Source organism: Alosa alosa, chromosome 5 (genome assembly GCF_017589495.1).
Source record: "Alosa alosa isolate M-15738 ecotype Scorff River chromosome 5, AALO_Geno_1.1, whole genome shotgun sequence".
Classification (NCBI taxonomy): domain Eukaryota; kingdom Metazoa; phylum Chordata; class Actinopteri; order Clupeiformes; family Clupeidae; genus Alosa; species Alosa alosa.
In genome coordinates this window covers 33980017-33997100 of record NC_063193.1, presented here as the reverse complement: position 1 = coordinate 33997100, position 17084 = coordinate 33980017, and the positions used below count along the sequence as shown (strand labels likewise).

The 17084-nt window shown below is 40.7% G+C and overlaps 2 protein-coding genes across 3 annotated transcripts in view; both read left to right on the top strand.

Moving 5' to 3' along the window:
• LOC125295308 overlaps positions 1 to 17084 on the top strand; it is a 195125-nt gene that overhangs the window by 126231 nt on the left and 51810 nt on the right. The window lies entirely within an intron of this gene.
• Positions 3152 to 17084, top strand: part of LOC125295143 (major histocompatibility complex class I-related gene protein-like) — a 47035-nt gene continuing 33102 nt past the window's right edge. The window contains exons 1-2 of one of the 2 annotated variants that reach the window (XM_048244324.1): positions 3309 to 3363; positions 8153 to 8442. In XM_048244324.1, the coding sequence (XP_048100281.1) occupies positions 8385 to 8442 (58 nt within the window). In that variant the 5' untranslated portion in view covers positions 3309 to 3363; positions 8153 to 8384. Of the gene's footprint in view, positions 3364 to 8152; positions 8443 to 17084 lie in introns of both variants that reach the window. The other variant, XM_048244325.1, reaches the window with a different exon arrangement.

Sequence of the window (17084 nt, the reverse complement as noted above, 5' to 3'; positions counted from 1 at the left end):
AGCGGGAATAAGCCTAATGCAGAACTGCATCTACCGCCAGCAACAACCGACAAGTAAAAACCATTTAACTTCTAGTAACACTGGATTTGGTATGTGTGCTTGCCTCCATACTAGAGCTTGATAATGTGCTTTTCTAATATGCCATTGAGCAGCAAAACTTGTTGGTGGTAGAGCCTCTGATCCTCGACATCTACTGTAGAAAACAGAGTGGCTCTGGCATAGTGTTGTCACAATACCAAAATTATGACTTTGATACAATACCTGCCATAAATATCCTGGTACTCGATACTGAAACGATATCCAAATCCTAAAATACTGTATCTGGAAAAGAAAGGACACAGGCCTCCTCCAAGTATTGAGTCATTTGTGTTGAATTTGGTGCACTTTTGGTCAATTCTGGGTTTTAAACTTCTATACTTCCTACATAATTATTATATTTGTAGTCAGTAAAATAGTAGTTTGTGTGTGATTAAGTCCTTTATTGTTTGTTATAGCTCATTTATATTGTGTGGTGTTTTGGCAATAAATTACCTCTAAATTTCCTAAGTAGGCTATAGGTCTGTGTTCAAATTACTGCATGCAAATCACTTATTGCTATGCAGAAAAGCCTAATCTTTAGGCCATCTGATGTAGGCTACCCTAGGCCTTCCCGTGTTTATGGGATTTCTTTGACAGTTGCAAAGGGAAAAAAGTACTTGTAACCAGAGGGTTGCCGGTTCGAGCCCCGACCAGTGGGCCGCGGCTGAAGTGCCCTTGAGCAAGGCACCTAAACCCTCACTGCTCCCCCCGCCGCCCGTTGTAGCAGGCAGCTCACTGCTTGGGATTAGTGTGTGCTTCACCTCACTGTGTGTTCACTGTGTGCTGTTTGTGTTTCACTAATTCACCGATTGGGTTAAATGCAGAGACCAAATTTCCCTCACGGGATCAAAAAAGTATACTATACTATACTATACAATAGGTCTGTTTCTTTGATAGTTAACATTATTTGCTACCACATAACAAATACCAAAAAACAATACAAACGTTTCTTACAAACTTTCCTGCATACTTCTTAAATGTGCTGCAGTCAGATGGGTGTCCTAAAGACATAACTAGATCTTGAGCATCTATTACCAGTGTTGAATGAGCAGTTTTTGCAGTGATCACTACTGGACATTCCACATTGCTAGACACCACTTGAGTGAGGATAGACTTATTTCCACTTCACAAATAACCATTGCTATCTGCAATAGCTACAGTACAGGGACATTAATCAGTTCATAGCTGAGGATTTGTCCTAAGTCCACTTTCCGTTCAGCCTAATATGCAGTAATGATGCATTGGAGAGTAATTCTTTTTGTTGCACTATAAAGGAAATCTTGTCTAAATTTTTTGCAAATAATGCAATCTCCATAGCACTCTTCAGCACTCCTCAAACATGCACACTCTTCCATTGTTTTGCATGGCTGGAATTTGAATGATAGGAAAGAGCACCAGTGAGATGTTTTAACTAGGCAAGCACTGTCGCCTTTACAGTAAAAAAAAAAAATACAGTGTAAATCCTCTGTAAAGATTGACAACTGTTCATAATAGTTAGTGACAAAGTACTTTCTACAGAAAAATGAGCAGTCACCTACAATTATCAATTTATTATCGAGGAATCTATTTTGTTTCTAAACGTCATACTGAATTTGTAGCTATTATTTCAATTTATATTTTAATTTTAGCTTATTTTCATTCATTTCATTCATTCATGCTACTTGAGGGTCATTGGGGTAATTCCTGTCCTATCCTACAACATAATATCTGATCCATAAAGAGTTTATTAATGCCTTATTTTTGCACAAGGAGAAGCCCTTTAGCATTGATAAAAACAAACAGTAAACAAACATCATAAAACTACAAAGGAAATTGTTGAAATTTTATGAAATTGTCCCGTTCGTATTTCTACCATTAGCCGTCACCGCCTCTTGCACTTGACATCTGATGTCAGTGAGGGTTCAATGAGGAATGTAAGTCAGTGAGAGAAGTGGTTTCAATGGACGTGGATTAGCCTACACAGGTTAGCCTATAGCTAGCTATTGCTAAAACTAGAATTATGCTAGGCTAGGGGAATGGGAGTGCGTCCGCTCCCACCACGCGCATTACACACTGTGCCTAGGGCACCAAAGGACAGAGGGGGGACCAACATTTAGTCATTTAGTAGCTTTACTGCAAACTGTGTTTCACTGTTCCTCGAGAACGTTTACAATGTCAAAATGATGATTGACTTTTTGGGTCTTCTCAATATCCACCACGTAGCAGATCTAACTTTACTCCACTTAATTGGGAACGCATCTTGCGCGTGCAGGAGAGAGACAAAAAGAGATTGGCAGATTCCAGCTGGCTTGTCTTTGTGTAGACCTATCTCCTTTTTCATATAAGAAAATAAAATCATGAAGGCAGCAAAGATGAGGCTACAGGAGGTTGCCCAGGTTGTTTTTGTTGCCGTTTTTGGAGCCTGGGCTGTCCACAGAGATCACGTTTATTTACAGTGTATTCAGGACACAGACAGCTAGCGGTTGGTTAGGTGATGTTTGCAGTAAGTGATATAAAATGTTTTAGCCTAAAAAACGTGTGGCATCACTTAGAGCATCTTTAACAAATAATATATCTCAGCCAAATTTATCAAAAATGCTATTGATTTGCTTCTGACAGCTCATCTCGATGGGAAGCAGCACAACTGGATAGAACATCAGATACTACCTACTGTAATGTGTTACTACTCTGTTTGTGTATATCTCATGAGTCACAAGATCTAAGTAAAAGGCAAAACTATTTTATATATATATATATATATATATATATAACTTGTAAATATAAGATCCTCACACTGTAAGACCCTCAGTTTCATTGGTTGTAGCCCTGTTATGTGTGCGAAGAAGTCGATCTTGTCCATGTTTGCCTATTCAGTGGTAAATGTCCCACAGGATTACTGCTAAGGTAAGGTTTCATTGTCAAATATAGTTAAGTCACAGAATCATACCTTTTTGCCCTCACAATGTATGCAGTAGTGATAAAAAAAAGATAATTTTATAAAAATGGAATAGTACAGTTAACTAAGTGGTTTTAAACAGTTAATGGAAAATGTAATGGAAAAACAGGCCCAGTCAGTAAATGATATTCAATGTCACTTGATGGAAACTCTGCACTTTGAGTATTTGCCTAGAGACAAATGATGCACTGATCTGATCTCATGATCAGATTGGTTGTTAGATGAGCCCAGTTCTTGTGAAAGAGCTGTGATCTTACTTTCTGTTCAACATTCCTCATGAGTTGCTGACAAGATGACTTTAACAGAGATTTTACTAGTCCTCACTGGGATCATTTACACAGATGCAAAGAGTGAGTAAACAGCCTCTATTTATTTATACACAGAGTAAACGGCCTCTTTTGACACGATACACCCAGAGACTAAAGTGAGTAAACAAGCTTTATTTGCACGATACACATAGAGACTAGAGGATAAGTGTGACTAAACAGGCTTTACTGACACACAGAGACTTAAGATTTACTTCTGAAAGAGAATGCTTTGTGAGTGTTATAGGCTTTAATGAGCAGACAGTAAAATCATGCATAGGAAAGAGAACTAAGAGCAAGACAGCAGAGAGAACTGCAACTACGACTGTAATGTCCTTTACGGAAAAGCTGATTAATGCAGTGCCCATTATATACATGATTAGAGTGTCCTGACACCGGCTACTGCGGTGTAGGTCAAAGTCCGCTGCTCGCGGAGGCATCCCCCTATTTTGTAAAATTGAGAGAGAGGAGAGAGAAATGTGCCATGCTGTTAAGAACCAATACAAAGAAAAAGGAACACTTATAGTGAAAATATGAGTAACTAACCCCTGATCTGTCTGGTTTAGCCCACTTTCTCATACATTATCATGCAGACTTACTCAAAACAAGATCACAGAAAAGACACACACAGATAGACCATTACAACATTGCAAAGACTCAATAGACGAGAGACATACACACACACACACCTCTCCAAAGTATGTTACAACAATCCATAAATGTTCTGCGAGAGCTATTTTAAGATACACATATTCAACCCCAAACTGATTTCATTCATAGCTTGGATCACAGACACACAATCAGCTGCTCTGATTTGCACAGAATGAGTTACAGATGATTACAGGGTATTTTAAATGCGCAGTCAGCGATTTTGTTTCCTTATTCACCTCAGTCACACTACACCATAGTCATGTAGAACTTCATGACAGCCATAGAGGGCGATAGACCATTAGGCTACACAGAGCCGTATAGAGAGAGAGTTTGGCCAACTAGGGAATCTAATGTACTGAGCTAACACTGCTCCGAGACTTATTAGGCGATGTGGTCACTCACTTAAAGGAGAACTTGGCAACTATTTCAACGTAATAAACCTGTTTAGAAATCATTTGGATGGTTAAATGATCTGTTTCGGTGAAAATGGTGACTTTTCCCGCTGCCCCTAGTGTCCCCAGGCGGAAAACCAACCTTGCAACATTGAGACTACCGTCCCGGAAAGAGAAGTGAGATACAAGAAACTCGTTTTAAATCGTGTTTCTTACCTTGTAACATCCACATTGTCAGCCGAACTTATGCTAACCGTTTTGCTAGCTTGTAAACAAATCCATGTGCTTTATCGTTACCTTTTTCCACAGTTTGAAATAGCATAATGCACAATTTCTCCAGCAGAGGGGGAAATCCTGCCAAGTTTCCCTTTAAATGGGCATTTTAATTTAAATTTTTCAATTTAATTGCGCCAAAACATTACACATTGTAGATAACCCTGTTAAATAACTGTGTTTTGATACTATGTGTTTTATACTTTTATAGTTTGTTTATTCAAAGTAATGTTAAAACTTGTAAAAAGGGACAAAGGACTTTTATTGAGCACTTCACTTCAAAGGACTTTTATTTTGACATGATCCTACCATGCACTTCTACGGAAGGAAGCTGCCTGTGTCAGATCGAACAGTACTGTGAAGCTGAATGGAATGTGAAGCTGGAACTGAATGCATGTTAAGATATTTTGTAGTTTAAACAAAAGTTTGCTCCTTTACTGGAGAGTTGACAAGCTCTTACGGTGTTTGCAGGTGTTTACAAGTGGTTAAAGAGTTTATGAAAGTTATTAGTCTACGTATTAAGTTGTTACAGTAGCGGCTCCTGGGTTGACAAATAGGCGGGGCAGAGTCTGATCAAGTTTAGAAAAAAAAAATTGGCATAGGTCCAGGTCACCGGCAGCTGGGCGACTTCATGGCGGGGTCCACGGAGATTTTGTTCATTTTACGACTCTTTCTTTCTATGGCTAGGCTATGAGCTTAAATCTGGGGAATGGAATTCCATAATGTTACCACTTGCGGTCAAAATACCTTTTTGTTCATGCATTATTAACCTATGGTTAGCCTACTTAATGTTATTTTATTAATAAGAAGTGAAGTTTAAAATTGTGAGATTCCAGACAAATAAAAGCTACAAGGTAGGTACCGGTAATCAGCTCATTAGCTCAGATCAGTGGAGAACTACTTTAGGGAAAAACTCAAGAGGGAAACAAATTAACCGAGAATTCGTTGCGAAATCAAAATTCCACTAGAGCTCCAAGTGTAGGCTTCATGCCGCCTTACACCACTCAGCTCTCATAGTCAAGTTTAAGTTGTTTATTGTCATGTAGGCCTACTCATAAAATAAATTATAAGTAACGAAATTATTGTGTTCAAGAGCCAGCTCAACTTTAAAGAGTAAATTAAAAGTAGGCTATTCATTAAAAAGGTAAATATTCTGTGTGTATGGGGGGGTATGGAATGAGTGCTTGCGTGTCCACCGTGGTTTGTATAGAAATTAATATTAAGTAACACATACACGTAAAAGGCCAGTTTTTTTACGAGCTCTTTGGGGAATGATTTGGAAAATTTGAGGAAGCTTGAACTATCAAATAGGTTGGTGGCAGACAAATGGCCGGTGAATGAAAATCTGTCGGTGGCGGTAACTATGATTGTCACACACTTCATAGGCAATTTGCGCAAAGTTAGAAGCGGTCCTGCGCTTATCCTGGACACCGGTATGTTTTGCACAAATGCACGGGACATCACGTAGGCCTATCGTTCTCATGTTGGCCACAAACTTGTCTGTAACCCTGTGTGCCTCCACGGCATCCATTGCTCTTTTCTGCAGCTGTGCATAGAGCACTACCCGGGGCATCTTGTAGAACAGGTCTAAAAGGAAATAAAAACTCGGGATCTAAGAGCATTCGAGAAAACCCTTTAGCCTCTCTAACTGAGATTGTATCAAAATCTCCAGATGTTTCAATTATTTCCAAACACTCCAAAATAAGCTTTTAAATCTTTTCAGAGATCTTGTGAAAAAAGCGGAGAAACCATAAAGATCCGAGAAGAAGACACGCACTGAGGATGCTGCTGACGCAGCCTTTCCCATCACCAGGTTCAATTGATGTGCATAGCAAGGGCCTACACGTCCTGCACTTTCTTAGGCACTCCACCAAATGCTCCTCTCGATATAGCCCCATCAAATGTCTGTGCAATCAGCCTTACTTTATCTGTGTCACTCTCAGGTGAACAAACTCGTACACGATTTCACACTTACACTGTGGGCTAGCCCTCATCGAGTTGTGCTGCAATATTAGCTTTCCCCAGCATGGCTAATTTGCACAACTCAGATGCTAGCCTCATGTTTTTTGCTTTCTCTGAAAAAAATTTCATGTCACACACACCTACACTAGCCTACTCCAAACATCCCCTTGTCCCCCAGAAGATCGGAAAAGCAGACATGGAAAACAGAACATTTTATTGCGTTCAAGACAACCAGAGCTTCTTATCAGACATACTGTATGGCCTACCACGAACGTGAATATGTCCGATTAAATGACCGACTCTTGTCCTTTGTTTGTTGGTATACGATGTTGTCGGGCTGATCAGGTCCTAGGTCTTTGATAGCTAATTTAACTACAAACTCAAGTCTTTCGAATGAGTTCTTTAAGATAAACTCCACACTATTGCACACACGCTGTTCACTCGCCATTTTTCAACTGTCTGTCTGTCTGACCTCACAAACTTAGTGCGGACTAATACAGTAGGCATACTACAGTACAGTAGGCATATTACAGTAAGTTCTGACGTCGTATAGGGTGGGCAGTGGCATGATCTGCCCACCCGACCAGACCTCTCAAGTCTCACGCATTGAGCGTGAGACACACGCATTTCAATGACTTCACACGCTCACAAGCCACACATGGCATTTCTCACTCCGAGAAATTATTAACTTGCCCGCACAAAAAATTCTAAGGACTATATTTTACAAACGTGTCATACAACGTTGCTGTCTGTGCGCTCATTCAGCTCAGAGAGCTGCTGTTCAGTTACTAACCTATCGGCCAATCAGGAAATAGTTTTGTTTTGCTGTGGGTCCGCAACGTGGAGACTGCTGGTCCGCAGAGTCTTGGAGTGAAATTAGGCCCGGTGCTTTGTCTGATAATTTGCTGCGCAGTTGATCAAGATACCGCGGACCGACAAAAAAAGAAAACAAACGTTTCTGCTATTGATGTCATTAAACATGGAGCCATACAATAAAGTGGTGGTATGAGCGTTCATTCAATGCAGGCGTCTGCGCGAGTTGCGGCAGTTCGACTTGCGGCAGATCTGTGCAGATCTGACTTGATGTGATGCATGCTGGGTTGAACACAATGCATACTGGGATGGACGCAATGCTTACTGGTTAGAAATTCTGTCCGACTTCTGTCAGCCGGGGAGGGACTTACCACCGTGACACCATGTCACATGGCCTTAAAATATCGCGGTCAGTTGCCCCCCAGTTGCCCCCAGTTTGCCCCCCTGCCCATAGGTGCCCAGTTTGCCCCTGCCCATTGGTGCCCAGTTTGCCCCTGCCCATGGGTGCGACGTTGGTCATAGTCTTAATCCCCTGGAATTGCCAGACCCCAGAGTATCCTCTATCTTTTGTTTGTAGTTGTGTTTATTTGGACACCCACGGCATATCGATATAATACTGTAGATGCAGCCTGATACTGTTTCAACCCGTTCGTTTATATCAGGACAATTAAAAATCTCCCAGGTTGTGCAATCGAAAAATCCCTGCAAAGTCATTATGCTGTCATTGTCTCATACTTTAACAGATGTTGTTTGAGACTTCTGATGGACAGGGCGAAGGTTAACGAGGGAGTGGAGAGATGAGCTGACAACAACAAGGAAACAAAATGCAATATCTGGAATGTGGGTGGAGTTTTTCTAGCAAAACGTTTCAGTAAAGAATAGAATCTCACATGAAGTGCCGCTGGTGAAAGAGGCAGCTGGAAGCACTAAACACCATCAGATGAACTGAAAGCAGCGCTTGATACATGCGTCAACATGTTGAGGCTACTGTTCCTCTTCTGTTCATTCCAGATTTTCTTGACTGTGAAATCAGGTAAGGCTGCTTTCACATTTTTAACCAACACACTGCACTGTATTGGTACACACACTGGGGATTCTGCTAGTGACAATTTGACATTCACACACTGGCATTCTGCCGCCTTTGTCTGGATTACATCACAGACCCCTCAAAACTCCGCACCATGTTGTTGGAGCTGCAAACAATGTCGGAGGAGCATTGACATGCAGCTGTGGAAAATTCACCTGGATATAAGTTGATATGCACTGTTTTATCGCTGGGTCTTATTGCTGTCAGCTGATTACATTGTGACCTCTAGCCAAGTTCTGTAACAGGCTATAAATGTAAATTGAAGCTTTGTGGACTGGAAGATAAGTTACAGATTAACTGACGAATTTTGGTTGATATGACCACCAGTTAACTTTGAAACAGGCACCCATGGCTATACAATATAGGAGTATTTCAGTGGAGTGATTAATGTTAAACAATCTAGATCTAGTTTTTGTCAAAGAATGAGTGTAAACCAGCAAAGGTGGACAGCTCTCGTGAGTCGTGATTAATCTCAGTCAGTCAGTTGAAACAGTGGAGGCAACTGAAACATTACAGGAACTGTCTCCAGGGTTTTTGTCGCATGTGTAGTTAACTTGCACTCAGTCTCAAGGCAATCAGGAAGACTATAATGAGGTAGAGCAGCCTGGGTTTGGAATGATATGTACAACTTTCTTTGCAGAGAACAACATGTGTGCCAACTCCCCTAACACAGGGTTCCCACTCTAATTCAAATTGAAATTTGTCAGTAACCGTAAATAGCTTTGTGCTGTGAACAACGGCAGTCTACCTTAGTTGAATATTAATCCATTACATTTAATTATAGGCTACTGCAATCTAATAGCATTGTTAGCTGTGTATATTTTATATTGCCATCATGCCATATCAATATAAAATGTAGTTCAAGAGTGGAAATAGCTCAAATGAAATAATATTAATAAAAAAAACTTTAGCATTCCCAAAAGTATATTTTATTCAAAATTTGTGAACTTTGAACTTTCTGTCTTTGCATACTCAACAGGCAATATCCTACAAATACTCTCAAACTATGAGAGTTTTATAAAATGCTGGAAAAAACATCTGAAATGACAACCATTCTAACTTTCACTCAGCTGGTGAGAACTGTGTGAACTCTGCTGTCGAACATTTGAACGAGAGAAAAAATATAGAAATAATTATCCCAGAAAGTCCCAGAAATATGGCTTGAATGGAAGTAAGGCCTATTAACAATTAATTGATAATCTTTAAGAATACTTAAAGCACTGATGCAGTCAGCATAGGCCTATCTTAGGCTACATTGTTTGCGGGTAGGCCTACATTTCATTCAGTTTTAAATCGCAAAATTCAAAACAGTGCCAAAACAACCACCAGTGGACAAAACAAGTATTACATGAGATTTGCAGACTATCACATTCTGTTTGTATTCACATTTACACAACGTCCCAACTTTTTCTGTGTTGGGGTTGTAGTTTGACGGTGTCATACTTAAGGGTGTCACGATTTCGATTTTATATCGAAATAGATCGAAATTACATCTCAATCTCGAACTTCGAACTTAAAGCAGCCACACCCCCAATGTCACGTCCAGCATGTACAGTATGCCAAGACGCACAAACACACATGCACGTGCTGAACTGCAGCGTCAACACTCTAATTTTAGGCTGCAGCCAGTTAAAATATACACATCAACCTACCGAAATCAAAGCCCTTTTGCTACTTTAAAATCACCGGTGTGGAAGTATTCGTTCATTCACGTCAATTAAAACTAACTTAGCCTACTCAGCTTAGCAAGTGAAAAGATGATCTAGTTACAGTCCAAAGTTACTTTAAGGCTTAAAATGCACATTGATAAGTACATATTCCATGAACACTAACCTTGGGTCTCTTCGGAGTGTGCTGAAACAATCAAATTAACATTCTGTGTTGCTTCATTTCACTATGTTCACGTCTCTGTTTTAGCCTAATGTTAGTTCTGTTTACATTACAACCTCGCGGTTGGAACGGTTTCAAAATAAAAGCCCCCGAAAAGGAAAAGGCCAAAAAGAGTAAATAACATATAAGGAATGCATTAATAGTAATATTAAAAAAAAGATCGAAAATTGAATCGAATCGAATCGTGACTTGAAAATCGAAAATTACATCGAATCGAGGATTTGGAGAATCGTGACACCCCTAGTCATACTCCTGTGCAGGCCGAATGCTATATACCAGTGTCTCTTAAACTTTTTAAGACCAAGGAGCACTTAACTTGGAAAAAAAACTCATGGACCACCTAGCTAAAAAAAAGAGTAGACCTACTTCAACAGTATATTACACAATAGGCCTAGGCCTTCTCACTGTCTTTGCACCTTGCTTATTATGACCATCGCCCAGCGAAGCGGCGGTCATATAGGTTTAGTCAGATTTTTTTTTTCTTTTCGCATGGCCAATTTTCCGTCAAGGATTCCCGGGACACTGAAAGACCGGGGTACACGAAACTTGGTGGGCATGTAGCCCCACATGAATAGCATGGAACCATAATTTTGATCTGTAGCGAGAATATCGCGAGAACTGTAGGGTTTAGGAGGACCACCTTTTTGTTGTATGTTGATCTTAAGGGGTCATGTCAACCCATTCCATAACCACTCATTTCATGTGCGCCATAGCGCCACCTAGTTAAAAACAAAAAAAGTAAAATTGAGGTGTGTTAGGTACACTGTATCTGTGACCTAACATGGTCAAAACTGCATGAAATTGAAAGTGTAGGATCATTATGTCACCTTCCGAATGCATGCCAAGTTTCGTGGACTTTCATTCATGGGGGGCCATACAATACATTTTTTGCGTATGTTTGCCTCCAGGGGTCATGTTAAACCATTCCATATGCACACATGTGCATAAACAGATATTCACACACACACACACATACATTCACAGTAATACGTATGACACATACACACAGTAGACATATGTACGCATGCATGCACATGCACACACACAGGCACACCCACAAGCACATGCACACACACACACACACAAACACATACACGCACACATGCACACAATTCAAGAATTTCTAAGAATTATGAACAGGCAAGATGGGGGTGGGGTTGTATAACATTTATTTTACATGTGAAATCTATGAACTAATCATGTTTTGGTACTTGTTGTCTAGCAGATACCAGTGAGAATTGAGTGTGCATAATGCAATTCAGTGAGACAGTTAGAATCCTATATGCCTTTCACCTTTTGTTTTTAGCCAGCAGCCAGACCAGCAGATACCCTAACTTTGCTGAATTACTGAAGCTAAGCAGGCTTAGTTAGTACCTGGATAAGAAACCTCCTTGGAAGAGTAGGTTCCTGCTGGAAGCGGTGTTGGTGGCTGGCGAGAAGGTGGCACTCTTCCCTGTGGCCAAAAGCCACCAAACAAATATCAATCCCAATGTCCTATTGCAGTGACAGGGACACTGTACTGCAGGAGATGTTTTCCTTTGCATGAATGTTAAATGGAGGTCCTGACTCACCATGGTTGTTAAAGATCCCATGGCACTTATCACAAAGAGTAGGTGGTTCCCTGATTTGCTTTATTTATGTACACATACATAAACACACACACACACATGCGCACACACACATACACACACACAAAAACACACACACACACTACACATGCACACACACATACATGCACACACACGACACACACAAACATGCACACAAACACATAAACACAGACACACACACACACACATGCACCCACACATACAAACACACCTACATACACAAACACACACTCACACACAAAAACACCCACACAAAACACATATACACAAAAACAACCACACACTCAATTACAAAAAAGGAACAAAGTAGGAAATGAACACAATTTGACAATCGTGACTTATTTGAAATGACTGTGTGTGCCTGAGGGGAGGGGCTGAGGGGTCGATCCAGCTCTGTGGTGGATAGGATCTACAATTCATTACATACATACATACAATTCATATCCTGCTTTATCTACAGCCAGGATAAATTTGGCTAGGCCTAAGTATGTCTGGTTTAGGCTACACAAGCTTGCATAAATAAGCCTTGACAACTTATTAGTTTAAAAAGCAAGTGCATTATTCCCTCTTCTTCATCTAGAAATTCACGTGTGCTGTGCTTTCCTGCCATCCATTCAGTATAGCATCCATAGCAGTTGCAGTCAGCCTGATCAGAGAGGGTTAAAGCAGAGCGAGAGGTGCAAACGTTCAACAACTTCCGCGTTCGATTATTGCAAGGGGGATCCCCTTTATTCAGACCAGAGTTGTGACTTGTGGAATTTTGTGGTCATTATGTCTTTCTGGACTTGTTGAGGGTTTTTTGGAAAATTTTGTCATAATCTGTAAGTGATAATTTCAAGCCTAATAGTGTAATTTTTTAGTGTTCGGATTTGTAGTAAAATAACTTAATATCAGACCATGCTGCTGCCAGTTACTGTCTGGTTGGTAGCATACTAGCTAGCCCAGGGGTGGGCAAACTGCGGCCCACAGGTCAGATCCCGATAGAAACGATGTTGGTTGGCTTCCACTCTCTCTCCTTAGAGAACGTTTACAATGTCAATGTCAAAACATCATGTTAAATAGAAATGAGAGGCCTACTCTTAGTTATCTTCTTTGCAGCAGATCCATTAAATTGGGAACGCGTCTGCACTCACGAGGGGGCAGGTTCCAGCTGGCTTGTCATTGTTGATAATTGATATCTCCTCATAAGAAACTTTTAAAAGGAAATCAGGAAGGCAACAGTAGTTCCCACTACTGACCATTTAAAAACTGTGAGAGGGCACAGCGTAGGTACAGCACTAGCCATAGCGGAGCAGGCAAAAGATCATTGAGAAATAAACGTGAATTAAAGCGACTGTCTTAAAGCGACAGTGCACAATTTATACATTTGTTAAACAGCATCAAATTAGCAGTATGTTTTAAGCAATTAATATTGTGCGGCCCGCCGGTCAATTTTCAAAACCCAATGTGGCCCTTGAGCCAAAAAGTTTGCCCACCCCTGAGCTAGCCTCTTAGCTAAGGTAACATTTTAATGGAGAAGTGTGATTTCTATGAAATGATAACTAGCTGAATAACATTACTGACAGGGACGTCATGCAAGCCAAAATTCTTGGGGGGCACAATCAGGATTTTTTTTTCTGGGGTTCTGACTTTGTGGTGCTCAGAAATTAAATTATTTTAATCTTAATTCATGTGATGAAGTTTGACAGGTTTCAGTGCTGAGTAAGGTTAACACTAAATATTTGAACATTTTACTACTAGTAATATATTTGTCAACCAATAGCTACCTCATTTGTAAGTTGCTACCTGCAAATCATGAGCAATTTTGACCTGATACATGAGAGACTGCTATTATTTTCTTTGTTTCTATGAAACTGGAAACAATTGAATCAGGAGACTTTGTCATGTACAAGACAAAACAGAGCAGATGTCTGTTAGCCAAATATTTGTAATATTTGTAAGAGTAGCCTACAGGCTATGTTACACTTTACAGCATTGCGTTACAGCCTTTGGGGCTGCCGTGGCCTAGAGGTTAGCGCTTCGGACTTGTAACTGGAGGGTTGCCGGGTCGAACCCCGACCAGCAGGCGCGGCTGAAGTGCTCTTGAGCAAGGCACCTAACCCCTCACTGCTCCCCGAGCGCCACTGTTGTTGCAGGCAGCTCATTGCGCCGGGATTAGTGTGTGCTTCACCTCACTGTGTGTTCACTGTGTGCTGAGTGTGTTTCACTAATTCACAGATTGGGATAAATGCAGAGACCAAATTCCCTCACAGGATCAAAAGAGTATATATACTTATACTTATACACTGACACAACGTAGGCTAACATTAACATAGCTTCTAATGCTCTGAATTCGCGGCCAACATCAAATCCATAGTTCTAACTTTTTGATCACCAAGTCAAAATTTCCAGGTCAACCACAAATAATTCCACTACTTTTTATTGCTTAGCCTACTTAGCCTACCACTTCAACACCATTGATTGTAACAGTTTAAACTCTAACTGTAACAGTTCAACTGTTCAAACTGTAGCAAGTTAACTCTAACAGTTCAACACAAGCAAAACATTACATTTGCAAGCTCAGTGTGCGTGTGAGTTGCTATGGGAACATACACAGACACCAATTTTAGGAAAAGGGCTGCTGATCGATCTTCAACTATTTTGGTAGCCTATGATTTATTACACATCCAGAAGAATACATTTGAGTTGTTACAGGCTCTGGCTTATTATGGAGCATAATAGGAACAAGTTATGATCAAAAACATTATCAGGGAGGAAAAATCCGAGGGGGCACGTGCCCTTAATTTCAATGGGCATGACGCCACTGATTACTGACATTAGTTAAAGTGGATAGTTTATACTCAAATGAACTTGCAACAGTATATTAGGGGTTTGCACGGCGTGTCATCAGATCTGGACGTCGCCATATTGGAGATACTCGCCACATTAGAAAGCATTAGGCACTGAAGTAAATCTCTAAGATCGTCAAGGAAAATGGTTAATTATTGCCGTGTTTTAGGTTGTACCAATAGGTCAGACTGAGAAAAACATCTGGTGTAGGTATCGACTTCCACAAGTTATTAAAAAACCAGGGAGAAAGGAGAATACAGAAGTTATCAGAGGAAGGGGGGGCGCTTGTGGTTGAACTTGGTACTTCGTCTCCCTCACCCAACTCATATCAGATCTGCACTGCCAATAAACCATAATTTCTCGAAATATCGCGCCTTTTCTTGTGGTCCAAGTCCTGCCCTATATGCCTTTGCATCTTACACGCATTTTGATGAGCTTTTCTGTTGTTTAGACACGGCTACAATCACGTAAGATATCCAAAGTGCATAATACTCCATTGTACTTCATTCACTGAGTATCGCCAATATGGCCGCGCATGCTGGGTTGCCATGGTTACCGGCCAGAACGTGACGTCCGTGCAAACCCCTAATTAAGTTTAAGCGAAGTTCCTCAACTGCTAGTCACTTGTTAGCACATACCTGTATTGCCATAGCTACTGCCATCCACTTGTAATGCTTTTTAAGCTAGCGTTAGCTAGCTAGTCAGCTCGGTTCACAGACTAATGAAATTATTCATTCCATGTCGATTCATTGGTATCATACATGATTATGGACAATAGTACTGTAAACACAATGTTTGTCTGCTCTTATTGCTTGTTAAGAGAGAAAGTTTATTTAGTGATGTAAGGTGACACTCCCACTCCCACTTATGCAGACCAGAACTGTCCCATTTTGCTCCCATAGTAACGAATTACATTGCTCTATCTTGCTAGTAATTAAGGATCTTTGGTCTGATCCTCCACCATCCAGTAGCAGAGTGAAGCGGCACCAAACAGAAATAGAAGGGGGGAGGGACAGTTGTTGATAATTATGTTCAACTGAACAACAAACTAACACCTAAGCCTACAATCAAGTTATTTTACACCACAACCTACCAATCATACAAACGTAGTTCAAAACAAAGGCTAAGTTTCAGCCAGTGACTGTTTGCCATAGAAAGCCATTTCCCTCGTCAGGCCAGCTATCGCTAGGAAAGGTGGCTGACAATTTGAGTGGGAAACTAACTAGAATGCATTTCCGAGGAACTGCGAAAGTGTGCTTGCTCTGGTGCGGTCACTAACGTGAGCAGACAGTGGAATATGCTACGTTGAATCTGGCTAGAATTCTAACAGTGGCTCATTTTTCAAAATGGGGGCGTACAGCTCAAAGGTTACGTGCATTAACATATATCCGAAATGCCAAAACACATTTTTGCTAGTTGCAGCGACCCCTAGGTCAAAGGGCACCAAATTATATGTGTGGCCTCACAATGGAGTCCCGAGTCCCTGTACCAAGTTTTGTTTTTGAGAAATGAAAGTGTCGCTTAGATATGAGCTAAGTTCCTGTAACTCTAGCACCCCCCCAGTGGTCGAATGTCACCAAATTTAATGTGTGTCCTCAGGATGAATTCTCAAGTCCATGTACCAAGTTTGGTTTCTATACGTGAAAGTGTTCCTGAGATATGACCTACTTCCTGTTTTGCGGCTACGGATTTTGCTTGGCTCTAACGGCAAACGCTTTCAAAAATCAAAAATCCTTCTGGTAACTTTTGTGAGGCATGGTCTGAAGATCACATATGTCAAGTTTCGTGAAGATCAGACAGAATTTGTGACCTGTGAAAGCCGATTTCATTTGGCTGTGACGGGTGAATGCTTTCGAAAATCAAAAATCCTTCTGATAAGTTTTGCCAGGCTACAGAGAAATTGACCAATGGCAGCAGTTAATGTTTCACTATGGTTTATTTACCAAATATGAAACATGACAGAGACATTAAAATGCTGCTTGTTTATCAAGATACTGTTTCACTGATTTATTTAAATATGAGCTACAGTGGGCAGCTTCACTCGCGGTCCGCGCGTGGGATCACACGGTATCACGCAACTTTAATTTGTATTTTTCCAGTGAGACGCTGCAACAACCCAAACAACCGGTAGATGGCTCAAGTGAGCAGGGTGTCTCGTAAAAAGAAATTGAGCCTGGAAAACCCTACACAGACTTCACTACAGACTTTAGCAGACTGGTTTAGAAATAATGTAATAGCCAGAAATATGCCTGCCCTGCC